Genomic DNA, 27,623 nt, shown 5'->3' on the forward strand with positions numbered 1-27,623 from the left:
AAATATATAATTATTTATTACCAATTAATTTATAATGCGGTGGTATGTAAAATTAATCTGCAATGTTAACTTTCCAAGTATGGTGACTCTTCATCAGAACTGATTAACTGTTCTGATGAAGAGTCACTGGACTTGAAATGTTAACTCTGCTTTCTTGACATAGATGCTGATAGATGTGCTGTATTTCTCCAGCAATTCCTGTCTTTGTTTCAACATCCGTCATTCTTGTTTCGTTTTAATCTGCAAGATGTCCTGATTGGTGTGAGGAGCATTTTACTGAACCAGCAGTTTACAGTATTTGTATAAAGACAAACATTTTTAATCAGTCCTGCTTTGAGAGTTAATGTACAGATGGAATAATACAGTACAGAAGAGAACCATTTGGTTTATCAAATGTATTCATGTTTTTCAAAGAAAAATCCAGTTAATCTTGCTCTCAACTCATGCCTGCTCCTTTTAAATGTGCTTTCATAGAATTTTCATTTTGTGACATAAAATGTGGAGATTACAGCTGCTGAATCATCAATAAATGTTTAATGGATGAACATTGTGAAGAAGCTGAATTTATCAGTGACAATATAATTGTTAATGTGGTGTATGATTCTGAGGTCCTGTTGTCTGAGGTACTGTCATTAATTCAATGCTCAATTCTTATTGGTGTTCCTGAAGTCACCTTGCACAGGCTACTTGTACATTTACTCAGAAACCAAATCCGTTGTTTTAAATTTTATATGATCAACTATAAAACAAGACATGCTGTAGAAGCATGAAAGTATGCTGAATGACAATAACACTATGTTTTTCAGATTTTGGTTCCATCAACTACTTTTTGTTTTAATCAACAGGAGTATTCTGAAGATAGTAACTCCGAGCCGAATGTGGATTTGGAAAATCAGTACTACAATTCCAAAGCATTGAAGGAGGATGATCCTAAAGCAGCACTGAGCAGCTTCCAAAAGGTTCTTTATTGCATGTTATCTAGTGGAATACATGTTATGATAAGATAATATTTTGTTCATATCTTTTCTGAACATACCTTACAAGGGTAGCTTTTTAAAATTTATCTACTAAGGCAATCTAGTTCTCTTAACCTAGACTAGTTCACATGTTAGAAAACAAAAATATGTTATTGAGCCATCAAATCTATGCTGGATTTTTTTTCTCGAGATAAGTCATCAGATATAATCCCAGTCACAATAACTGTTGATAATTCATAAAGTTATTTACCAAAAACTATACAGCCTTCTTTTGTTCTGCAGGTAACCCATTACGTACTTTAACTTACAAACCATTTTAGACATCATTTGTCTTTTGAGAAAAGCCCTTTTACCTCTGAGCATTCTCGGGTGTTAGCCAACATTTGCGTTAACCTGAGTCATGGAAACAACCATAAACCCATTACTTTTGACCTGGGCCATATGGATTTCTTCTTTGCAGTAATTTGTTACAACTAGCCCTAGTTAAACAAGATATAATTAAATTTGGTGTTTGCTAAATGAAGTCAAATTGATTAAGTATTGAAAAATAATCCAATCCTACACACTCTTCCTTTTAAAACTAATAAAACCATGAGAAATAGGAGGATTAAACCATTTGATGCTTAAACTTGCTTCACCATTGAACAGCAGGTCTGATTGTACCGCAACTCCATGAGTGTTTGTGAGGAGATGCATGGGAGATAGCGCTCATTCCTGTGACGGCAGGATTTAACATATGGGGAGAGGTTAAATTGATTAGAATTATATTTGCTGAAGTTCAGAATAATGGCAGGGTTTCTCATAGAAATCTATAACATTGTAAAACAGGACAAGACAGATAGATGCAGGAAGGAAGTATCTGATGACAGTGAATCCAGAATCAGGCGTCACAGTTTAAGGACATAGGGAAATTATTTAGGACTGAGATGAAAAGACTTCTTTTCGCCCAGACAGTAGTGACCCTATGGAATTCACTACCACAAAAAGTAGTCAAGGTTAAAACATTGTATGATTTCGAGAAAGAGTTAAATGTGGTATTGGGTCAAGAGCAAACAAAGGGTATAGGTGAAAAACAGGAACATACCGTTGAGTTGGATGATCAACCATGATCATAATAAATGGCTGAACCAGCATTGCTGGTTTTATTTTTCTCTGTCAGTGCGGGCGACACGGTGGCTCAGTGGTTAGCACTGCTGCCTCACAGCTCCAGGGATCCGGGTTCAATTCCCGCCTCGGGCAACTGTCTGTGTGGAGTTTGCATGTTCTCCCTGTGTCTGTGTGGGTATCCTCCGCATGATCTGGTTTCCTCCCACAGTCCAAAGATATGCAAGTTAGGTGAATTGGCCATGCTAAATTGCCCGTAGTGTTGGGTGCAGCGGTAAAATGTAGGGGAATGGGGTCTAGGTGGGTTGCTCTTCAGAGGGTTGGTGTGGACTTGTTGGGCCGAAGGGCCTGTTTCCACACTGTAGGGAGCCTAATCTAATCTAAAAGGCTTAAAGCTTGCAGGGAAAATAAAGACTGACACTAAGAGTTTCTATAGGTTCATGAAGAGAAAGAGATTAGTGAAGACAAATGTAGGTGCCCTACAGACAGAAACTGGGGAATGTAAAATAGGCGACAAAGAAGTGGCTGAGCAACTGAATACATACTTTGGTTATGCCTTCACAAAAGAGGACACAAATCAGATACCAAAAGTATTGGAGAATGCAAAATTTAGACAGAGGGAAGAACTGAGTAAGATCATTATTAGTAGAGAAATGGTGCTGAGAAAATTGAGGAGATTGAAGGCAGATAAATCCCCAGAGCCTGATAATCTACATCCCAGAGTACAGTACTTAAGGAAGTGGCTCTAGAAATAGTGGAGGCATTGCTGGTCATCTTCCCGGATTCTATCAACTCTGGAAGAGTCCCTGCAGATTGGCAGGTAGTTAATGTTACTCCAATATTCATAAAGGGAGGCAGAGAGAAACTAGGGAATTATAGACCAATAAGCCTAACATCGCTAGTGGGGAAAATTCTCGAATCTGTTATCAAAGACATTATAGCAAAACATTTAGAAAGCAATGGCAGAATCAGACAGAGTCAGCATGGATTTATGAGGGGGAAATCATGCTTGACAAATATGTTGAAATTCTATGAAGATGTAACTAGTAGAGTTGACAAGGCGGAGCCAATCGGTGTTGAGTATTTGGACTTTCTGAACGTGTTTAACGAAATCCCACATAAGAAATTATTGTGTAAGATTAAAGCACATGGGATTAGGGAAAGCACATGGGATTAGGGAAAGTGTATTGAGATGGATACAAAACTGATTGGCAGAGAGGAAGCAAAGAATAGGAATTACTGGGTCCTTTTCAAATTGACTGGCAGTGACTAGTGGGGTACCACAGGGATCGGTGCTTGGAACCCAGCTATTCACAATATATATGAATGATATGCATGAGGGAACAAAATATAACATCTCAAAGTTTGCAGATGATACCAAGATTGATTGGGAGGATGAACAGTGACGAGGATGCAGAGATGCTTCAGCATGATCTGGACAAGTTGGGTGAGTGAGGAAATCAGTGGCAGATGCAGTATAATTTGGAAGCAAAAACAAGAAGGCAGATGACTAGCTGAATGGCTATGAGTTGGCAGAGGGGAGTGTGCAATGGGACCTGGGTGTCTTTGTGCACCAGTTGCTGAAGGTAGGCGTGCAATTGCAGCAGGTGGTAAAGAAGGCAAATGGTATGTTGTCCTTCATTGTGAAAGGTTTTGTGTCCAGGAGCAGGGACATGTTGTTGCAGTTATTCAGAGCCTTGGTGAGGCTATACCTAGAATATTGTGTGCAGTATTGGGCTCCTTTTCTGAGGAAGGATGCTCTTGCCGTCGGGCGTGCAGTGAAGGTTTACCAGGTTGATTATAGGAATGGTAGGGCTGATGTATGGAGAGAGATTGATGAGGTCATGATTGTTTTCGCTGGACTTTAGACAAGTGAGGGGGGAATCTCATAGAGACTTAAAAATTTCTAACACGACGAGGCAGGGTAAATGCAGGGAGGATGTTCTCAATGGTGGGTGCGTCCAGAACTGAGGTCATACTCTGAGGATTCTGGGTGGACCATTTAGGATGGAGGTGAGACATTTCTTCATCCAAAGAATGGTGGGCCTTTGGAATTCATTACCACAAGAAATAGTTGATCCCAAAACATTGAATGTATTCAAGGGCGGCTAAGTATAGCACTTGGGGCCAAAAGTTATGGGGAGAAAGCAGGATTAGGCTATTGAGTTGGACAATCAGCCAAGGTCGTGATGAATGGCGGAGCAGGCTCAAAGGGCCAAAAGGCTACCTCCTGCTGCTACCTTCAATATTCCTATGTAAAGTGCTCAATGACCTACTCTGCTCCAATTTTTTTACATTTCCAGCCTGTTTCCCATAACTCTAAAATCCCTAGTGGATCAAATATTTATCAATGTCTGCCTCCACTAATCCTAGGTTAGAGAATTTTAAAAGATTAATAACCAATTATTTTCTTCTGTCTTCAATGGGAGACCCTTTGAAACTGTCCTCCTAGTTCAGATCTCTTCCATGAGAGGAAAGATCTTTCAGCAACTACCATGTCAAGCCTGTTTAGAATCAGTATATTTCAGTGCGCTCACCTCTCAGTCTTCTAAACTCCAATGTATATATGTTTTTTGGTATTCCTTTTTATCAAGCAATTATCTGCAAAAGAAATCGTGGGCTTTGCAACTGTTTATGAAAAATAATTGCACAACATAAACAGATTTTTGATAATTTTTCTTTTATTTCTATGGTTATCTTGAATTTGTGTCCTTACATTTCCATTTACGTGTCCAGTGTTCACATTCTTTAATTAGTTAGCTTACTGCAACCCTTCCTCACCTGGAACACCTCAATTAGGTCATTCTTTCATACGTTTCCCATCATTGAATAAAGCCCCAACTTCTCAACTCTTAATAACATCCTTCTCAATTACAACTGAATCTTTTTGTTTGCATTTATCTCTTTGTTGAATATGGTGTCTCTAGTACAAAGGCCTTTTTTTAATATCCTTATCCATTTGTCCAGGGAACACTAATAATAATCTGCAAATTAAGGTCCCTCAAGTCCGTTTAAATGATATTATTTGGTTTTTTCAATCTATTTCATTTTATGGCATAAAAATAGTTCCTTTAACTATGTCCCACTGCAGTCTTTCACTGTCCTCATAATGATTGCTGTATCTCCTTCCCACGTGGCCTTACCTTTCCATTCTCCAATCAATGTTTTCTTCTGAGGAGTACACTTAAAACAATGCAAGTTGGCACTATATTGTACTTCAACCACATTTTGGAAAATATTATGTACCAGGAAATGATATGTAGATCAGTCCATATTTATTTATTTTGCTGTTTTTAATTTGTACTTTTTAACAGTTGATAATGATTCAGTTAACAACCCAAAATGTTGATTCAGAATTTGTAGTTTTAAGCATAGAATCCCTACAGTGTAGAAACAGGTCATTTGGCCCAGTAAATCCACACGACCCACCAAAGAGTTACCCACCCAGACCCATTCCCCTACTATCCTATATTTACCCCTGACTGATGCACCTAACCTACACATCCCTGAACACTATGGGCAATTTAGCATGGCCAATTCACCTAAACTGCACATCTTTGGATTGTGGGAGGAAACCGGAGCCCCCAGAGGAAACCCACGCAGACATGGGGAGAATGTCCAAACTCCACACAGACAGTTGCCCGAGGCTAGAATTGAACCCGGGCTCCTGACGCTGTGAAGTAGCAGTGCTAACGACTGTGCCGCCCAAATCAAAGTCTTCAAGATTTTAACATAAAAAGACAGGGTAGATAATGATGGCAAAGCTGTTAACATTTACTGGCTTATGCATAAAATAGACATAAGCTTCTGTCATCTGCACGCGCTCAGTTATACTCAGAAATCAGTACTTACTGCTTGTGATATTCTGTTACACAGAGTGTACTGTTGTGTTCTACTTTTTAAACATTAGGCATAAAAACAATCGAAAAGATTAAAATTGTTCAATGTGTTGTGATTGACCTTTTTTAAAACCACCTTCTAAGTCATTATTATTGCTGCAAAATCTCTTCAGCGCTGAAATACTAAATTTACGAATGTGGAGTGTCATTCTGTAAAACATTTTAAAACTTTTGTCTTTCAAACTTTATTTATGGGATTTTTGCATCCACTTAATGCCATCTGTAGGTCCCAATTTTAGTTTTGTTTTTTGGAAATTAAAATTAATAAATTACATTCCATGCTTTTTAATCTGGTTTATCTTCAGTCTAGAGGAGAAAGTGAGGACTGCAGATGCTGGAGATCAGAGCTGGAAAATGTGTTGCTGGAAAGCGCAGCAGTTCAGGCAGCATCCATGGAGCAGGAGAATCCTGCTTTTCCAGCAACATATTTTTTTATCTTCAGTCTGCCTGATTGGCTACTTCATGACATGACTGTTGTTGGATGGCATTTTACTCCCTATAATTAATGGCAAGTGCAAAATCATGTTGGAATTCTACACTGACCACTATTCTGGGCCATTATTTATGATTATTTTATTGTTGTTTGCTTGCTTTCCCAATGTTAATTGTGACTTGTAATTTCTGATCATCGAATTTCAAATTCAGTTTGATTTTTGTGCTGGATTTGCTTTTGGCCAAATATTTTTTAAAATGGTAAACTGTATACAGGCTATTAGCATTTTGTAAGTCTTTCAGATGAATTCATAGGAGAAAGTGAGGTCTGCAGATGCTGGAGATCAGAGACGGAAATGTGTTGCTGGAAAAGCGCAGCAGGTCAGGCAGCATCTAGGGAACAGGAGAATCGACGTTTCGGGCATTAGCCCTTCTTCAGGAATCAGATGAATTCATAGTCCTGTTCGGAAATTTTATTTTTAATAAATGTACAGTAATTGCTGTTTTTTCTGTTGAAGATTTCTTAACTCTTCTTTAAACTTCTGTGGAAGTTATTGTGGGATGTAAAGCCAGCACTTATTGCCTAATCCCTAATTACCCCTTGAAGTGAGGGGCTTGTTAGGTCATTTCAGAGGGCAGTTCAGAGTCAACCACATTTGTGTGTCTGGGCTCACATCCAGGCCAGTTCAAGTTAAGATGGAAAATTTCTTTCCAAAAGATCATTAGTGAACCAGGTGGGTTTTTATAACAATTCGTGATAGTTGTTGTTGTCACCATTACTGAGGTTAGTTTACATTGTCATCAACCATGGTCAGATTTAAATGGACGTTCTGTCTTGCTCAAACATTCCATGCACAAAAATCAGCGTGCTGATGCATTGGCTTCGCATCCACGAGCTGCTGTCATGCACAGGCCTCAGAGGGTCATGCTGCAGAAGAAATGATAAAAGGGAACGTTAATTTGATCCTGTATCCCCACAGGATTAACGTGGCCTCTGGCTGACTCGCTTGATAATATTACCACTTTACCACCATCTCCCCATTGTTAATTAATTTTTCCTTGTCAGCAATTTTCCTAAAATTAATTGAGAATTTACACACTTAGTCAAATGATAGCTGATTAGATTTAAAAGTGTTTTGTGAAGTCTTGCTCAGTATTCACATTTTCAAAACAGCTAATAACTTACTATTGACAAGCTGCTTGCTTAGCACCGTGTTGTAATTGGTTAATGTTAACAAACTTGTATAATTATAAATGTAGAAAGGTTATTTTATATTTCAGTCTTTAAAAATTGTCTTTGTTCTGTTCTGACATGAAATCGTGGATGAATGTATAATTCACAGAAAACTCCCCATATGTTGATGTTCATTTGCTGTATCAGAAATGTTACCTACAGATAGTTCTCCTATAACATGGTCATTGTGTTTCTGTGCAGTGTTGTTATAGAAAATCGTGCAATAGAAGTAATGGGGCCTATGGAAAAAACTGGGTTAGGGACTCCAGTTTAATGAACCTTCCATTCCTAGTCAGTTACAGGAATGTCAAGTTGTTACAAGCGAAGTATCCCAATGTATTGTTGTATTCACAACTCCTCGTGGACTTTATCCAGGATTTGTGTCTCTTCCATTAAACTTTGTAAAATTTCCAGAAGTGTTTTTGACACAAGTAAAATGTCTTTTTTTTGAGGTGCTGTCTAAAGTACTGGGATGGTGTGAACAGCTGGAGGTTTTGATTGGTCTTGGGCTTTGGAGAGAATGAGGGGTTGAGACAGTCAGATATCCCCCCTCCCCAAAATAAAAATTGGAGATCGGGTGAACTTGGATCAGGCATAACTTGGGATGGGTAGGATGGGAAGAGATGAGGGTGGCCAGTAGTCCGTCCTTAATTTCACACCTTATGCGCGCGCATGCACACACGCCCTCTCTTGTAAAATCGCCATGTGTTGAAGCTTCAGATAGCCAGCAACTGAGCCTCTGCTTAACAAAAGGCCCTGCTTACCCTCCAACACTCGCTGGACATCACTGTATTTGCATCTTCTTTTTCTCCTCCCTCGCCCTCACTCTTGCTCTCCATCTCTCCATGTGGTGTCAAAATTGTGTCACGGAGAAAATGAGGACTGCAGATGCTGGAGAGTCAGAGTCCGAGAGGGTGACATTGGAAAAGCACAGAAGTCAGGCAGCATCTGAGGAGCAGGAAAGTCTTCATCAGGAATGTGGGGGGAGAGGGAGTGATGCAGGGTGCGGGGCAGAGGGCTGAGAGATAAAGAGAAGTTTGAGGGTGAGGTTGGGGCAAGGGAGTTGGAAAGGTGATAGGTGGTGCTAGTGAGGGTTATTCTGTTAGGTCGGTGGTGGGGGTGGAGTGGATAGGTCAGAGGATGATAGAAAGGTCAAGAGGGCAGTGTCGTGTTGGAGGAGTGCATCTGGGATGAGATGGGGTGAGGGAAGATTTGGAAACTAGTGACGTTGATGTTGATGCCATGTGATTTGAAGGGTCCCAAGGCAGAAGATGAGGCATTTTTTCTTCAATTGTCGGGTGGCTTGGATTTGGCGGTGGAGGTGACCCAGGACTTCATGTCCTTAGGGGGGAGTGGGAGGGGGTGTTGAAGTGGTCAGCCATAGGGCGATGGGTGTGTTTGGTGTGCATGTCCCAGAGATGTTGACTGAAGTGCTTCACGCATTGGTGTCCTGTCTCCCCGATGTAGAGGAGACCACAGCGAGAGCAATGAACATAGTACATGAGGTGAGTGGAGGTGCAGGAAAATCTATGCTGGATATGAAAAGATCCTTTGGGCCCTTGGTTGGAGGTGAGGGAAGAGCTGTGAGCGCAAGTTTTATACAGGAGTTCTCCAGAGACATTACCAATCACATGACTGTCCTCACTTCAAGGACAGTGTCCACCTCTACTCTCAACTCCAGCTCTACACCAGTCCCCAGACCTGTCAAGTTTTTACCATTCCCCCAGATCTCCCTCTCACTTCAATAAAAGTCTCACCTTCATCCCAGTATGCTCCCAGGTCAACAAATTCCGCACGTGCTACGACATTGAACTTGTCTTTCACCCCCTCCATCTCTTTTTCAATTGTGACTCCCACCCACCCTCTGACGACCCCTTCTCCCATCTCCAAAATAGTCCATCGTCTTGGACACCCCATGTGGGCTGCTTACACACCCTCAACTTCTATCTCCAACTGCCACAGTGACATTGACTGCCTCAAACTGTCCTCTCCTCTCACTCACTCCAACCTCTCACTCTTGCAACACGCAGCCCTCACTCCCTCCACTCCAACCCCAACCTCACCATTAAACCTTCAGACAAGAGGGGGCACAGTGGTGGTTTGGCGCACTGACCTCGACATCACTGAAGACTGGCACCAACTCAGGACACCTCCTCCTACTGCCCCCTCAACTATGATCTCACCTCCCATCACCAAACCATCATCTCCCTCATGTCATAACCTCATCACCTCAGGGGGTCTCCCATCCACAGCCTCCAAACTCATAGTTCCACTACCCCGCACTGTCCGGTTCTACTTCTGACCCAAAATCCACAAACCTGACTGTCCCAGTCGACCTGTTGCCTCCATCTGCCCCAACGAACATATCTCCTTCTATCTCAATACTGTCCCGTCCCCCTTTGTCCAGGAACTTCCCACATCCCTCTATCTCCTCCATGACATTTGTTTCCCTGGCCCCCAACGCGTCATCCTCACCATGGACATGCAATCCCTATACATGGCCATCAGCCATGGCGAAGGCCTCCAACCCTCCTTTCCTTTCTCTCCTGCTGACCCAACCAGTACCCCTCCACCAATGCACTCATTCAATAGGTAGAACTGATCCTCACCCCCAACAACTTCTCCATCAAATCATCCCACTTCCTTCAGATCAAAGGGACCATGGGCACCCATACGGGCCCCAGCTATGTCTGCCTCTTCATAGGATATGTGGAACAGTCCATCGTCTGCAGTTACACTGGCACAACCCCCCCCCCCGCCAACCTTTTCCTCCACTACATTGATGATTGTATTAGCACCACCTCGTGCTCCCATGAGGAGGTTGAACACTTCATAATTTTCATGAACACCTTCCACCCTGATCCCAAGTTCACCTGGACAATCTCGGACACCTCCCTCCCCTTCCTGGGCCTGTTAGTCTCTATTTCTGGCGACCAATCAACACAGACATCTATTTCAAATTCACTAACTCCCACGGCTACCTGGACCCCACCCCGCCCCGTAAAAAACGTAATCCCTTATTCTCAATTCTTCTGGCTGCACCATATCTGCTCCGAGGAGGAACAATTCCATTTAGTATCTCCCAGATGGACTCCTATTTCAAGGACTGCAATTTCCCCTCCCACGTGATCAACAATGCCCTCCAGCGCGTACCAACCTTTTCCTGCACCTCTGCCTTTGAACCCCACACTTCCAACCTCAACAAGGATAGAACCCCCCTCGATCCTCACCTTCCACCCACTAATCTCCAAATACAGCGCATTATCCTCCGCCATTTCTGCCATTTACAATCAGACGTCACTAGAGATATATTTCCCTCCACAACCCCATCTGCGTTCTGCAGAGACCATTCCCTCTATTACTCCCCCATTAGGTCCATGCCCTCCAACAACCCACCCTCCAGTCCTGGCACCTTCCCTTACTGCCACAAGAGGTGTAAACCTACAGCCACCTGGACTGCACCACCTTCCACTCCTGTAAAAGCACTATCCCTTACTCCCAGTTCCTCCACCTCTGCTATGTCTGTTCCCAGGTGGAGCGAGCAGTTCCACTCAGGACATCCCAGATGGCCTCCTGTTTCATTAACCACAGTTTCCCCTCCCATGTGATCAACAATGCCCACCAGTGGTTCTCCTCCACTTCCTGTACCTCTACCATTGAACCTCACAACAAGGATAGATTCCCCCCACTCCAGTCCTCATCTTTCACCCCACTAACCTCCAGATACAAAGAATTATCCTCCGCCATTTCTGCCACCAACAATCAGTCCCCACCATCAGAGATATATTTCCCTCCCCACTCATATCTGTGTTCCACAGAGACCATTCCCTCCAGGACTCCCTCATTAGGTACTTGCCCCCCTTCATTCCCAGCACCTTCCCCTGCCACTGCTAGAATGTGTAAAACCTGCATCTTCACCCCCCGCCCCCCCCCCACCTCTGTCCAAGGCCCCAAAGGATCTTTTCATATCCAGCAGAGATTTTCCTGCACATCCACCCACCTTATCTACTATGTCCATTGCTCTCGATATGGTCTCCTCAACATTGGAGAAACAGGACACCAACTCTCGGAGCGTTTTAGGCAACATCTCTGGGACATGCGCACCAAACAAGCCCATCGCCCTGTGGTTGACCACGCCAACTCCCCCTCCCACTCCCCCAAGGACATGCAAGTCCTCGACCACCTCTACTGCCAAATCCAAGCCACCTGACAACTGGAAGAATGTCTCATTTTCCATCTTGGGGCACTTAACCCACACGGCATCAACATTAACTTCACTTTCCAAATCTGCCGTTTTTCCCCCCTCACCTTATCCTCAGCCCAGTCTTCCCACCCTTCCCCCACATTCTTGATGAAGGGCTTATGCCCAAAACATTGACTCTCCTGCTCCTTGGATACTGCCTGACCTGCTGTGCTTTTTCAGTGCCACACTTTTCAACTCCCACAATTGCTTCATGCCAAAGCTAAACCCATAGTGCATAGACATGCATAGTCTGCTGAATGGAGATTACAATAAAGTAATATATTTGACATTTTTACAGACAAATACTTAGTTCACCATAAATGCACATCTTGCACTTCACTGTACAAGCTTCAAAATATTTTGAGTATTCAACTCTGCACTTGATGAAGACAGCTCACTTTTTAAAACAATACACTAAACAACTGGCATTTCTATTTAGTTAATTTTGTGATGCAAGAATTGCAGAATAACGATTTGAAAAATAAGTAGCTATCTTTGACACGTAAGCAATAGAAATATTTAGATTTCTTTTCCCACAGGTGTTGGAACTAGAAGGTGAAAAGGGAGAGTGGGGATTTAAAGCACTCAAACAAATGATTAAAATCAACTTTAAGTTGGTAAGAACATTGATTGTAATGTTACTTGGAACTATCATGGAAACTTCTAGTCATGCTAATTGTATTTTAAAGATAAAGTAATTTCTCTTTAAATATGAAAGTGCTAAAATAATTGATATATTCATTAAATTGCCTTTATTTCATTGCTTAATGTATTTCTTTGGATTACTTGTTTCTTTGTATCTGACTGCTTAAATAATTATTACATGTAGTTTCTAATGTAATTTCCAATTAAAGTCACAAATAGAAAATGATTGAGCACTGTACTATAGGGTAACTATCCAGAAATGATGAACCGATATAAACAGCTGCTAACATACATCCGGAGTGCAGTCACAAGGAATTATTCAGAAAAATCCATCAATTCCATCCTTGATTATATATCCACTTCTAAACAGGTATGCATTTGAAACTGATCTGCTGAAACTTTGTTATTGGTTTTGATATTGAACTTGTTGTTTTATAATTGTACATTTAGGTCATTTTCTGCCACAGTTATGGAAGAAATTGTGAAAAATCAGTAGAATTTAAATATGTTTAAATATAAATATTAAATGCAAATCTTCAGTCGATTCTCCTTTCAAGCAATGAATGCAAAAACATTCTTGAATGCACTTAGCACCTTTATACATTGGGTCTGTAAAATTGGCAGTCAATGTTTGCATCACTTCTTATAACTGGACAATGGTAAGTGGGGAATGGCCATAACGTGAAGTTATTTGAGAGAAGGAGAAAAAATTTTAAAAGATTCTCCATGTATGTTTGCCATAATCTGCATAAGCTTCAAAATAAATAAATTGGGTCCGGAATTCAATGATTTAACTATAAAATGCCTTTCATCCAAAGGAAAAATCCCAAGGCACTACACAAAAGTATAATTGGACAAAAAATAAAACTACCAAACCAAAGAAAGCTGTATTAGGAGGTGTCAGCAGAGGTAAAACAAACAAATTGGTGTTAAAGCAGGAGCATGAAGTGAAGAGGGATTTCAAGACTGGGGACACATTTTTAAGGTGAGAGGAGAGAGATTTTAAGAAGACATGAGAGGCAGATGTTTTGCACAGAGGGTGATTCGCTTATGGAATGAACTTCCTGAGGAAATGATGGATGCAGGTACAACTACAATGTTTAAAAGACATTTTGATAGGTACATAAATAGTAAAGGTTTGGAGGGATGTGGGCCAGGAGCAGGCAGGTGGGACTAGTTTACTTTGGGATTATGTTTGACATGGACTGGTTGGACTGAAGGGTCTGTTTCCATGCTGTATGACTCTGAGAGGTTAAGACATAGAAGATTGAAGGTACAGTTACTAATGTTTGATTGAAAAGAGTCAGCAATGCAAAAGAGGCTAAATATGGAGAAAATGCAGAGTTATCAAAGTTGGAGGGCTAGTCAAGGTTATAGATGTGGGAAGGGAAAGGCCATGAGGGTTTTAACACTATAATGCAAAGTTTAAATTGGAGACTTTGGGAGACAGGGAGCCAATGTAGCTCAGTGAGCATAGGTTAATTGTTGAAGATCTTTGTGTGGAATGGGTCACAGGGAGCAAGAATTTTGGATGTGCTGAAGTTTATTAAGGATGGGAGGCTAGCCAGGAGAGCATTAAAACAATTGAGACCGGGGCTAAGATAAACATGGATGAAAGTTTCATCCATGGAGAGAAAGAGAATAGAATTGCTCATAAGAGTATGGAGTCTAACATGATTGCCAAAGCCAATGAATGCTGTATTGTGGCAGTTAGTGAGATTGGATGTCAGATAAACAGTCTGACAACACAACGGAGCAAGTATTATCAGGTGCTGTCAAATGTCAAAATGTCGAATGGACTTGAATAGTGTATGAATGAAATGAAGCCTAATGTAATATTTTGACCTCTGTGTCATGAAGTAGGTAACATGAATTGCAAAAGTTGATTTTTTTTTTCATTTGCTGCATGACTTACTTTATACTGAAGTCATATACAAGCAAATGTGTACTTTTGAAAAGTTAAAAGATAAGTTGTTTGCAATCAGCAAAAGTTTTATCAGTAATTTACGCTTGCATCTGTCTCAACAGTGTAAGTCTAAATATGTTGACTCATTTAGTCCTCTAGAGCTTTGTTTAGCCAAATACATATGTGCCATCAGGATAGAGAAAAGATGAAGAACTTGTCCCGTGCAAATATTGCATATGACTTGTGTTTTTCACTCTTTGCTGAAACCTAATTTTAGAGTTAATACTTTAGATAAAACTAGGTTGAACTTGAAATCTGAAATGCTCAAAAGACTGAATTTATTTTTGCAACAACACAAATAAATTCAGGGATTTTTCCAGGATTTCTGATCCTGATTGCTGTCCAATGACAATTGCTAAAAAGACGTGCATATCTTTTCAGGGTTAACTGTGATGTTTTTCCACTGTTGAATAGCCTGCCAACATTTCCCACTCAAAGAGCAGCTATTTAGGAGAGATTTGGGGGCACTTTTAGCAGCTGTGGAATGATATGCCAACCATTCTCTCAAAACCAGGAATATAAATTTGGTTTTCGCATACTTTTAAAACAATGTTAATAGATAAATTATACAAATACCATAAATGTATCTGCTGTACTTGTGTAATTACACAATGTTCATTTATGTCCTGTTTTTAGTATGCTTTCAAATTTGTGAGCTTCAAATGTATCCAGTTATGTTTCTTTTAACCTGCTACACTATTTTCATAGATTAATCAAGCACTTCAGCTTGTCAGCAGATGCCAACTTTTTCGTGAACTTTTCTCTCTTATAAAACTTATTATTTAAAATGTTGAGTGTTCTCGTGCTATATGGAACTTGTGGAACTTGCAATTTTTCCTATGATATTTTTAACTTGAAAATCAACAGCAACATGTCCTTCAAAAAGGGACGTTATGAGGACCTCCTCAGTGTTCCTTGAGTTTGAGTGTAATTCAAGATTTTCATTCTTTTATATCTCCAAACAAGCGCAATAGTACCTACCTCTCTCTCTGAGAAATAGCTGGAGAAACTTAGCAGATCTGGCAGGATCTGTGGAGAGAAAGCAGAGTCAGTGTTTCAGGTCCAGTGACCCACTTCAGAACTGTGTTCTGAAAGGTTAATTGCTTTCTGTCCATGGATGCTGCCAGCGCTGCTGATAAATGAAACAAATACTGATATAGAGGGATAAATGTTGTCCATGACACCAGCAGAACACTTGTGCTGCTTTTTGAATCGTGCCTTACCATCTTATACATCCATCTGAAAAAGCAGATTGGTTTCCTTTAAATGTCTTATCTGTAAAAACACACTTTCTCACAAATTGCACTGAATTTTCAATCTGGGTTAGCTGCTGTAGTCCCAATTGTAGCTCAAACCTTGGGTCAGAAGTAAGAATTCTGAGTCTCGTTAAGATTTCAGTTCTCCGAAGCACCACATCAGCTCCTGATCATTTTTATTTCCAAACTTTTTCTCAGTGTCTTTCTCTTTTACATTGTGAACCAAACAGAAAATGTGGAAACAGTGATAGTTGCTGACTCAGTAAACAAATCAAGTTTTAGAATTTCTTAAGCAGCAAATCAGTTAATATATAGTAAAATCATGGGCGGCACAGTGGCACAGTGGCACAGTGGTTAGCACTGCTGCCTCACAGCGCCAGAGACCTGGGTTCAATTCCCGCTTCAGGCGACTGACTGTGTGGAGTTTGCACATTTCTCCCCGTGTCTGCGTGGGTTTCCTCCGGGTGCTCCGGTTTCCTCCCACAGTCCAAAGATGTGCAGGTCAGGTGAATTGGCCATGCTAAATTGCCCGTAGTGTTAGGTAAGGGGTAAATGTAGGGGTATGGGTGGGTTGCGCTTCGGCGGGACTTGTTGGGCCGAAGAGCCTGTTTCCACACTGTAAGTAATCTAATCTAATCTAATCTAATAACCCAGCCAATTCAAATGTTCTGTAACAATAACATAAAAATGATAATGCTGTCCACCTCACAACTATTTCTGAAAATTAACTAATGGAAGATTTAGCTATCAGCAATAGGGTTGGTATTTTAACACTCAGATATCACTGGATGCTTGTGTGAAGCTGACATGTCTGCCTTCTGAAAATGTAATCTTCAAGATGCCTCAAAAGTTCAAAATAATTGCTTGTCCACAATGTTCCACATTTTGTTCTTTGCCATATCTTCAGTTTGTTGCAGAATTTCTCACACTGCACTCAGCTGTTTTCTTTACTGCACATACTTAAGTTTGTGTTGCAAGAAAATAGGGCAAGATAATTTTACTGTGGAGTATTTTAGGTATTATCATAGAGCTAGAGTGGAGAGGTTTTAACCTGCGTTTGTTTTTTACATTGTGTGACTGTGACATTCTGGCCTTAAAACCATAAAAGTTCACTACTTTCATATTTTCTTTGCACTTTTTCCCAGCCAAAACTCCATGTGTCATTAATTACTGTGATAAGAGTACCAACAAATTCTCATTACAACTCAGAAGCATTCTCTCCTAAATAGGAATAGGAGGGAGAGTGTAGAGGAAGGAAGCATTCTAGGAAACTTTAATGTTCTTCTCCAATTATTACTCTTTCAATTTTATTTTGCCTACTTTTTATATTTTATTTGCATTTCAGTTTTATTTCTGAACTGGATTTTTTTTTTGTGATGTCCTCCTTTTCTGAACCTTTTTTTAAAACTTTTTCTGTTTTGTCACATTACTTTTCTTCCCATTTTAACATCTTTCTGTCCTTTTCACATTTTTATTTCTATCTCCTCCTTCCCCTTCCCTTTTTTTTCCTCCCTTACCTGCCCTCTCCGGAACCTGTTGCATCTACCTTGTTCAAGCAGCAGAAGTCGATGAAGAGGCAGGGTAGCAACGGGGGAATCGCAGAAACGGACCTGAAAGCTTGCTTTGGAGGGGAAGCTGAATCCAAGGTCAGAAAAAGATTTGCATAATGTCAGGAGACAAAGATATGGACCAAAATCTAACATCATTGCTTGCTGTTCACTTTTTCTTGTCCATGGTGGAGGGATTAAATAAATCTGAGCTATGTTAATCTTCATTAGTTTGCCCTCCAGGTGTATATAGGTGCAGACATGGGAATTGTGGGAATTAAAAGTGAGCAAGCACATTTGAACTGTTTTGCAGTTTCTAGACCTTTATGCCATGATAATTCCCACGTTTTGTGTGTTGGTGTCGGTCTCCTAGTTGTTCAAGACAGTTAAACCTGTTGTGCTCTAGTGATAGTGTGAAAAGGAAGTTCTCAAACTTTTTACCACCATCAATAAAGCATACATGTACACAGAAGGGAAACTTCCATGAGAAAAATGTATGGTGTTTACTGAGAGGGATGCATTAAATCAATTGAAATGTAAATGTACTAGCTTTCTGCCTCTAGTATGACCTATCATTTTCTCATGATGCAATGTTAAAGAAAACTTCGGATCCTCAGAAAATGCCTCAAGAACTGAATATTCTTAACAAGGTTTTGCAACTCCTACAAAAGCTGTTATTTATTAAAACTCAATTTTCCTCTAAATTAGACAATAATATTCATTTTAGCACCCTTTCCAAATGAGAGAAAATTCTTCTAATAGGAGCAATGAGCTGATATTGAGAGTAAGATTTTTTTATTAAGAAAACTTAGGACTAGCAATGAATAGACCCATTACTGAAGTCTGGTACCTGGTGTAAAATTGCACCTTGCGCATGGGGTGATAGATTATATGGTTTTACGAATGATTGACAGAATCTGATCATAACAACAATGAGTGCTAGTTGCAGCGCCAGTGTACAGGTTTAAATGTGTTTAAAGGAAAAAATGGCCTTTTCTCATTTTACACTCATATACTTCATAATAATCAGTTTTACAGACCCAATGTAGGCACAGGGGGCCAAATGGCCTTCTCCTGTGCTGTAATCATTCAGATTTTAACATTTAGTCCATGCTTATAGCTTTTCAGCTTGTGAACCAAATCTGATCTTTTCCACTTTTAATTAGGATTATGGTCCAGGCTAAATAAACAATAACCCTTATCAATTTCTGGGGGTGGGCTGTAGCTTTATTAAAACTTTGCTTTACTCGCAGATGGATTTGTTGCAAGAATTTTATGAAACTACACTTGAAGCTTTGAAAGATGCAAAGAATGATCGATTGTGGTTTAAGACAAACACGAAGGTACTTACAGTCTTTTTGTTATAGTTAAAAATCTTTAAACCCTGATCAATTTAATACTCTGAGCAAAGCAACTGTGATATTCAATTAACAAAGATATTATTTGTTTTCAGCTTGGCAAGCTGTATTTGGAAAGAGAAGAATTTGGGAAACTACAGAAAATATTACGCCAGCTCCACCAATCATGTCAGGTAGTCGGACTTCCCTTGCAAAATCCGAGGAATAGTAATGATCTGAATTAAGTGTTTAGTTTTTTTTCATAACAGTAGTCTTTTGACCTGGTACGTTTACAGAAATTTCAAATTCAGATTGAAAGAGTGAAGACCGAGTCACACAAAAGCATTTTAGCATTCGGCAAAGATAATTATATATGCCTGACGAATGAGTTGGCCCAAGTGGAGTGGGCAAAAATAAGGGCAGGACAGTTTAAGAACAGTGGCAAATGTTTAAGGAGAAACTAAATACCTCTCAATTTAAGTATATTCCTGAGAGGAAGAGGAAATTGTGAAAAGTCATCCAGGGCTTAACAAGGAAGTCAAGGATAACATAAAAGCAAAAAGTAGGACATACCATGCTGCAAAAGTTAGTGGCAATCTGGGAGATCTTTAAACATCAGTAAAATGTTACTAAAATGAAATCTAAAGAGCTAAAATGAACTACAAAAGAAAACTAGCAGAAAACATGAGCAGTGATGCCAAAAACTTCAAAAGTATATAAAAGGAAGAGAATAATGGTAGTATATGTTGGCTCTTTAGAGAAAGAAAATGGTGAGGTAATAATGGAAAACTCAAAACTGACAAAGGCATGGCACTAAACCAATATTTTGTCTGTTCCATTGTGGAAGATAATTTCTTCTCAAAAAGTGCAATTAATGCAGAGGAGCTTGGTGAAATTACTATAACTAGAGAGAAAGTATCAAGTAAACTAATGGGAATTAAAGGCAGATATATCCCCAGGGCCTGATGGCCTGCGCCCGTGGGGTATTAAAGGAGGTGGCAGCAAAGATGGTGGATGGATTAGTTATGATTTTGCAAAATTCCCTGAATTCTGGAAAGGTACTAGTGGATTCGAACATGCAAATGTGACCCCTTTGTTTTAAAAAGAAGATAGGCAAAAATTTGGAAGCTGTAGACCCGTTAGTTCGACCTCGTTAGTAGGGAAATTGCTGGAATCAATCATAAAGGTGGAGATAACTGAACACTTGGAAAAATAAAGCTCAATTCACCAGTGTAAGCACAGTTTCATGAAGGGCAAGTTGTGCTTGATAAACTTGCTGAAGTTCTTTGAGGATGTAACCGGCATGATAGACAATGAGGATCCAGTGAAAGTTGTACATCTGGACTTCCAGAAGGCATTTGACAAGGTGCTACATAAAAGACTAATCCAGAAAGTTAGATCTTGGGGGGGGGGGGAGGAGGAGGGATAGTTAAGGGTAGAGTAATGGATTAGGTAGAGGATTGACTGACTGACAGAAAGCAGAGAGTCAGTGTGAATGGCTCCTTCTGTGGATGGTGAACTTTAACAAGTGGGGTGCCACAGGGTTCAGTTCTCGGACCTCAACTATTTACAATCTATGTAAATGATCTGCAAGCAGGCTCTGTGTAACGTAGTAAAGTTCACGGATGATACTAAAATAAGTGAGAAAACAGGCAGTGATTACTAGATAAAGAGTTTACAGATGGATATTGTTTGGCTCGAAGAATGGGCCAGAAACTGGCTGGAAAAAGAGCAAATTATTATTTAAATAGGAATCGGGTTCAAAGTGCATCAGTGGAGAGGGAATTGGGTCTCTTTTTGCATTGATTGCAGAAAGTGGGTGCAGGTGCAGCATATACAGTCCGTTCTTATGTAACACGATAGTTCGGTTCTCATGCGATCTTGCATTAGAAGCAAATCACACAATAGCCATGCCATTTAAACTAACGGGGCTGGAATCGCATTATAGCCAATGCAGCTAAGGCAAGTTCACATTCTACAAATAATGATCTAAATTCTTCAATTGTGTTAAAGCCAACCTGCGTTGAAGGAACACGTTATAGCAGAACCGACTCTAATGAAGGCATTTATTGCAAAAGAATTAGATTATAAAAGTAAACAAGTGTTGTTACAATCATACAAGTTGTTGGTGAGATCACATCTAGAATATTGTGCCTAGCTCTGGTCTCCTTACTTGAGGAAGGATATAGCGGCACTGGAGGCAGTTCCGAGGAGGTTCACCAGTTTGATTTGAGGAATGAAAGGGTGTCGTATGAGGAGTGATTGAATAGATTGGGCTTTTACTTGCTGAAGTTCAGAAGATTATGGGGGGGATCTGATTGAGGTATATAAAAGGGATTGATAAAGTGGATGTGGAACGGATGTTCCCCCTTGTGGGACAGACTTGAACAAGAGGGCATAGATATAACGAAAGAGGAGATTGGTTCAATACTGAGATGAGGAAAAACTAATATGTTGAGGGTTGTAAATCTGTGGAACTCACTGCCACAGAGTGTGGTGGAGGCAGAATCAATCAACAGATTCAAGAAAAGAATATATATGTTTCTGATGAAGTGCAGGATAAAGGGTATCAGGAACATGCAGGAAAGTGGAGTAGAGACTGGTCTAAGATCAGCCATATTAAATGGCGGAGTGGGCTGAATTGCTTATTCCCCTTCCTAATTTCTATGTTCTGTGTAAATGTTAAATCATCACTGGCCACTAAGTGATGCAACACTAACTTCAGGTGACTTCTTGCAGGCTAATAAATACACCTCCTACTGGGAGCTAGCCAAATTGTGAATCTCAGGTATGAACCCCTTCATGGTTATAGGCAAAAATGTATGTGCAATAATGAGTCAAATGCCCTCGAGAATTTTTTACAGCTAATTTTGGTTCCCTCCATTAGACAGAGAATTGCTGTTTTTATGTACAAATTCATTTTTTGAAAATGACATAAATAGTATTGGAAACATATCTGTGCGACATTGTATCCTATGCAATCTGAGGTGTATAATATTTGACTGTGTTGTAATGTGTTTTATCACTTATGTTTGCAATATTTCAGCTATAGGTAAAGTACAAAGTTGTATTTAAGATAGGTCAACATCAAAGTGCACAACTGGTCCTGAATTACAAGAGACTTGTTGCCACTATATTCCTTTTGACTGTGGTGTATAGTGTAAATAGATACCCATCACCTAAAACAATCTAAAATTAATCCTACAGCCTTAACCTCTACCCCTGATATTTATCTTTCTCTCCTTCAGTTATGTATCCAATTTTATCTTTAAAGCTACATTGATTTATACCTGAATCAGATTCTGAAGGGTGTATTGGATTGTCATAAGGGTTTTTCCATGTTTAAAAACAAAAATCACTCAGCCATTCTCCGTTGACAGCAACTCCCCATTCACAGGAAATAATCTTTCTGTATTTAACTAATCAAAGCTTAATTTGATTGAACTGAAGTTAAATCTTAGCTAGATCTAATGCAGTCAAAATAGTTGCATGTTTCACCTGATACTTAGAGACTGTACAGTATGCGTTCATCTGAATTATATCAGAGTGAAAATCCATAAGTGTTTAATTCGCCTAAAACTACACACTAAAATGGTATGGTCAAATCTGTTCCTCCTTATTCCCTCTTTCTCTTACCGTCTTTCCTGCTGGCTTTCTCTATTGTACTCGCAAGCTCCCTCTGTTGCATGCTCAATGTATCACCTTCTCTGCTGTGCACCTGCGCCACTTACCGCACATGCCAGTGACCTGTTAGCCTGGCATGTGCCTGCTTCCGCACTTTGATGTTTTGCCCTTCACTTCACCCGCTCACTCATTCACCCATACTATAATGTTCTTTTTCTGTGTTTAGGATTTATTTATCAGGCTGTTTAAGAATCTGTAAAAATTAACACACTATACCTAACACTGCCACCTGCACTTTTGAACTAGAGTTAAAATTTAGCCATCATATAAAACTGCACATTATTATGCCAACATTCATATGCCAACACTTCTCTGTTCTTCCCACACTCCAAACTCCCTTCCCAACAACATTTAACAGTAAAACACTCATCCTCACAGTCCTTATAATTTTGTACATTTGCTACCTAATTGCAATTCAAAGCAATTTTGTACTTTGCATTCATTGGCTAATTTTCTATTAACAGATTTTCAATTTGCCCTTGTATGAACCAAAATATATTTATTCTATCAGGATTGCATATTTTACCCTTTAAAACCATAATCTATTTTATGCATATCTTCCAGTTAAGTGTAATAGCCTTTTACTCCTCCTCAAAAAAACTTACCTTGTAATTTAGATAAGAGTGCCAGCGGAGATCTTCTAATAATTAATAAATAAAAATGAACATTATGCAGATTATTGACAAAGCCTATTTATCTGTAAGGTTGCCAGCCTATTTTTCCAACCTTGCTTTTGATTAATTCGATACAATAAATTCCTGTGTATTTTCCAAGATTGTTTTTGGTATTTTATAGACTGATGATGGTGAGGATGATTTGAAGAAAGGAACACAACTATTAGAAATTTATGCCCTTGAGATCCAGATGTATACTGCACAAAAGAACAACAAGAAATTAAAAGCATTGTATGAGCAATCTTTACACATTAAATCTGCCATCCCTCATCCACTTATCATGGGAGTTATTAGAGGTGAGCATTGAAGTAATAAAATTATTGAAATTAATTTGTGGTATTTTGTTCAAATACTGTACATGTTAATTTGCTATTTCCTGTATATATGCACATGGAGTTTGTTTTCTTTTGCTCTTTAGTGAAATGCTGCACAAAAAAATGCTTACAAAACATAGTAATAAATCATTTCACTGATAATACATCTAGATTTTTGAAAGACATTTTGATTTTTAGCCAGATTTTATTTGCAGATCTCTTGTGCACTTCAAGGAAAATCAGGTACTTATAAGGTACTTGTGCTCTGTTGCAGATGCTAAGGTGAATGATTTGTTCATCATTTTTAAAGGCATTATATTTAATTTCTGTAGAAAAACAAAACCTAAAGTCCCTGAAAAATTAAATACTCAGGGAAATTTTCAGACTTGAGGGCATTTACTTTTTCAGATATTTCATTGGTTGAATTTTTTTGTGCTTTCTCCAAACTGTGATGGCTGCTTTCAAATGTTTTATATATTTCTAAAAAAATTTGATCTCCCACAATATGTTAGTCACAGACTAAAATATGGTTGTGATGCCTAGCTCGCAACTTGGCTTGTTCCTCTTAAAGCCCAGCGCTTTCATATTACCTTTGGGTATTTGGCCTACGTAGCTTCCGAGGTCATCAGAGTGATTCATTATTTCATGATAGCCATTACTAGATGGTGGTCAAAACAGCATTACGTTTTTTCGTACTTGTAACATTCTGCACGAATGTTGTAGAGTCATCTGTGACACAGTAGGCCATTGGGTCTATCAATTTCATGCTGAGAGAGAAATCCTATTAGCCCAATCAACTTGATCCCTGTAACGCAGCAGGCTAATTTTCTTGTAATGTCCATCCAATTTCCTTTTTGAGATCACTGATTTTATTTCCAGCACCTTCGTGGACAGAGGTCTTTAATTTTGTTATTAATAGACAGCAACGTCCCAATTAAGAGTGTGTAGATTCTGCTCCAAGCGATTCTACCAATGCAATCTAAAACCAACAGCTTTCAGTAGATGTGAATGATCAGTTTAAGTTCTGTTCCTTACTGGGATTACGCTGCTCTTGTAATGCACACTTTTTAACTTAAGTGGAGCACTGCAGATTTTCCAGCATCGAATTGTGTATCACAGGTTTTGTTGAAAGTGAATTGTTGGGATTTGTACTGAAAGGATGTGTATGTCATTCTCACTGCAACAAAGTGCAATATCCAGTAGGTGGCAACAGAGGCACTGACTGGGGTGGATGCTGGTGTAGTATGAAAACTCAGATCAGATCCTGAGAAGAAAGGTCCAACTTGGAATCCGTCTCTTTCTCAACATTATAAAGTTATATGGCTTACATAAATCTAATAAAGTGAGCAATATATCAAGAGCATACATTTTCAGAGTTATAACTGTTGAAATTAGATGGGCCTTCTAAATACTTCTAATTTTCACTTGTAAGGCCTGAATTTAAATCCAGTCCAGGAAACCACAATTAAAATTTTCATGGTGGCATTAAAATTGTATCTGATTTGTTGCAGAATGTGGTGGTAAGATGCACTTAAGAGAAGGAGAATTTGAAAAGGCACATACTGATTTCTTTGAGGCATTCAAGAATTATGATGAATCAGGAAGCCCTAGACGTACCACTTGCCTGAAATATTTGGTTTTGGCTAATATGTTGATGAAGTCAGGCATTAATCCTTTTGACTCTCAGGAGGTAAAATTGCACAATTAAATTCCATTTTTTTTCAATATCTTTTTAGCATATTGTTGCAGTGCTTACTAATTCTATTCTGTTTAGGCCAAACCATACAAGAATGATCCAGAGATTCTTGCAATGACAAATTTAGTAAGGTAAGTCTCTTTAGGGGAATGTAAGTTATAACTTTTTTTTCCCTGTGTAAATTGCAATCACAAATTAAATAATTTTGCAAGAAGGGCCTGATTTATAGTTTATATGTTTTCCCAATATTCCCAATTAGAATAATAATTAATGCATCTTATTGCTTTTATATTGGAAACCACAAGTTAGAGGAAATTATTGCTATCCAAGTCTGCCATTGAAGATTTCATGGGTGGGGTGGCACGGTCGCTCAGTGGTTAGCACTGCTGCCTCACAGCATCAGGGTCCCAGGTTTGATTCCAGCCTTGGGCGACTGTCTGTGTGGAGTTTGCACACACTTCCCGTGTCTGCGTGGGTTTTCTCCGGGTACTCTGGTTTCTTCCCATGCTAAATTACCATTGTGTTAGGTGCATTAGTCAGAGAGAAATGGGTCTGGGTGGGTTACTCTTCAGAAGGTCGGTGTGGACTTGTTGGGCCGAAGGGCCTGTTTCCACACTGTAGGGAATCTATCTAAGTTAGGTGAAACAAAAATTGTTGCAATTATGTGAAGTCTATTGAGCATGAAAATTCATGAATAAACTTGTGCCTGAGAGAATATCTTGGAGAAACATCTATTCATAAGATAGAATGAATAGTTATGCTTAAAGAAAGCTATTTTAACTGATGTTGGTGCATCTTCTAAGAAAGATCTCAATATAATCTCCCACTCATAGCATCTGTTTGTTTCTCAATTGATTACATTGCTCTATTATAAATTCCCTGCTTCAAGATAAATGGCCTGGCATTCTTAAATTGATATTCAGTAGTTTTAATCCATATCTCCTTAACCTCAATGAACTGAATTAATAGAATTGCAACAATAAAATAACACTTGAAATTTTGACAGTATTTTACTGAACTACTTTGTTTCACATTCATTACTAATTATATTGAGATTCGTCTGTTGCATTCTGCAAGAGTTGTTCAGAAAATATTTGACCTCATGTAGAACAAAGTAATTGGAATGAGCCAAGGCAGTTAGTCTGTCCAATTTCTAAAAAGTTGAAAATTGTACAATTCTAATACACCAGATATTCTCTAGATTGTTGATTGTAAACTATGTAAAAATGACCATTTATTGATAAATTGAAAAACAGAATAGCAAACCTGCATACCAAAATGTGTAACCTAATGCCTGCAATTAGATTTCTAGTTGGGCAAAATGTGATCTGGTGCACTTCACCTCAAGTAGGAATTTAAGATTAATTTTCATTTGAAAGGTTTCAATCCGGAAACTGTTATTGCAGCAAAAATATTTAATAGAGAATAGTAAATGTAAATAGATCATTTAGTAAATATTATAAGATCATTAGAAATAGGAAAAGGAATAGACTGTTTGGCCCTCGAGCCTGCTGTGCCGCCTCTCAGCATTAGTAAAATTAAATCACAAGGAATTCAGGGTGAGCTTACCAACTGGATACAAAATTGGCTTCAAGGTAGGAGACAGGGTGGTGGTGGAGGGTTGTTTTTCAGACCGGAGGCATGTGACCAGCAGTGCTCCGCGGGGACAGGTGCTGGGTCCACTTTTGTTTGCCATTTATATCAACAATTTGGATGAGAATTTAGGAGGCATGGTTAGTGTATTTGCAAACGACACCAAAATTGGTGGTTTAATCAACAATGAAGAAAGTTGTCTAAGATTACAAGCTGATCTTAATCAGTTGGGCTGAGAAGTGGCAGATGGAGTTCAATTTGGATAAATTGAGGTATTGTGTTTTGGTAAAACGAAAGGCAGGGCTTGGACAGTTAATGGTAGGGCCCTCTGTAGTGTTGTCGAACAGAGATCTAGAGGGTTCAGGTGCATAGTTTGCTCAAAGTTGTGTCACAGGTAGACTGTGGTTAAGAAGGAATTTAGCATGCTTGCCTTCATTGCTCAGACCATTGAATAGAGGAGTTGGGAGGTCATGTTGAGGTTGTACAGGAAGTTGGTGAGGCCGCTTTTGGAGTACTGTGTGCAATTCTGGTCACCCTGCTAGAGGAAGGATGTTATTAAATTAGAGAAGGTTCAAAAAGCATTTACCAGGATGTTGCCAGGACTGGAGGATTTGAGTTACATAGAGAGGCTGAATAGGCTGAGACTTCTTTCATGAAAGCATAGGAGGCAGAGGGGTGACCTTTTAGAGGTCTATAAAATCATAAAGCGAACAGATAAGGTGAATAGCAAAAGGTTTTTTCCCTAGGTTGGGGCAATTCAAAACTATGGGCCATAATTTTAAAGTGAGGAGCGAAAGCTTCTAAAGGTACCTGAGAGGCAACCTTTTCACAGAGGGTGGTTCGTATGTGGAGTAATCTGCCAGAGGAATTGGTAGATGCCAGTACAGTTGCAACATTTAAAATTAGTTTGCACTCATAGATGAATAGGAAAGATTTAGAAAATATGGGCCAAAACTCAGGCAAGCAGAAGTAGTTTAGTTTGGGGAAACTTGGTCGGCATGGATAAGTTGGACCGAAAGGTC

General features: G+C 39.4%; 1 protein-coding gene across 5 annotated transcripts in view; it reads left to right on the forward strand.

Moving 5' to 3' along the window:
- cops2 (COP9 signalosome subunit 2) overlaps positions 1-27,623 on the forward strand; it is a 37,773-nt gene that overhangs the window by 2,239 nt on the left and 7,911 nt on the right. For 2 of the 5 annotated variants that reach the window (XM_043677411.1, XM_043677416.1), the window contains exons 2-10: positions 846-959; positions 12,429-12,506; positions 12,779-12,904; positions 17,313-17,402; positions 18,557-18,646; positions 18,757-18,834; positions 23,120-23,294; positions 24,824-25,002; positions 25,087-25,139. In XM_043677411.1, the coding sequence (XP_043533346.1) occupies positions 846-959; positions 12,429-12,506; positions 12,779-12,904; positions 17,313-17,402; positions 18,557-18,646; positions 18,757-18,834; positions 23,120-23,294; positions 24,824-25,002; positions 25,087-25,139 (983 nt within the window). The remainder of the gene's footprint in view (positions 1-845; positions 960-12,428; positions 12,507-12,778; positions 12,905-17,312; positions 17,403-18,556; positions 18,647-18,756; positions 18,835-23,119; positions 23,295-24,823; positions 25,003-25,086; positions 25,140-27,623) is intronic. The other 3 variants (XM_043677413.1, XM_043677414.1, XM_043677415.1) reach the window with 3 other exon arrangements.

This window comes from Chiloscyllium plagiosum, chromosome 36, assembly GCF_004010195.1.
Source record: "Chiloscyllium plagiosum isolate BGI_BamShark_2017 chromosome 36, ASM401019v2, whole genome shotgun sequence".
Taxonomy (NCBI): Eukaryota; Metazoa; Chordata; class Chondrichthyes; order Orectolobiformes; family Hemiscylliidae; genus Chiloscyllium; species Chiloscyllium plagiosum.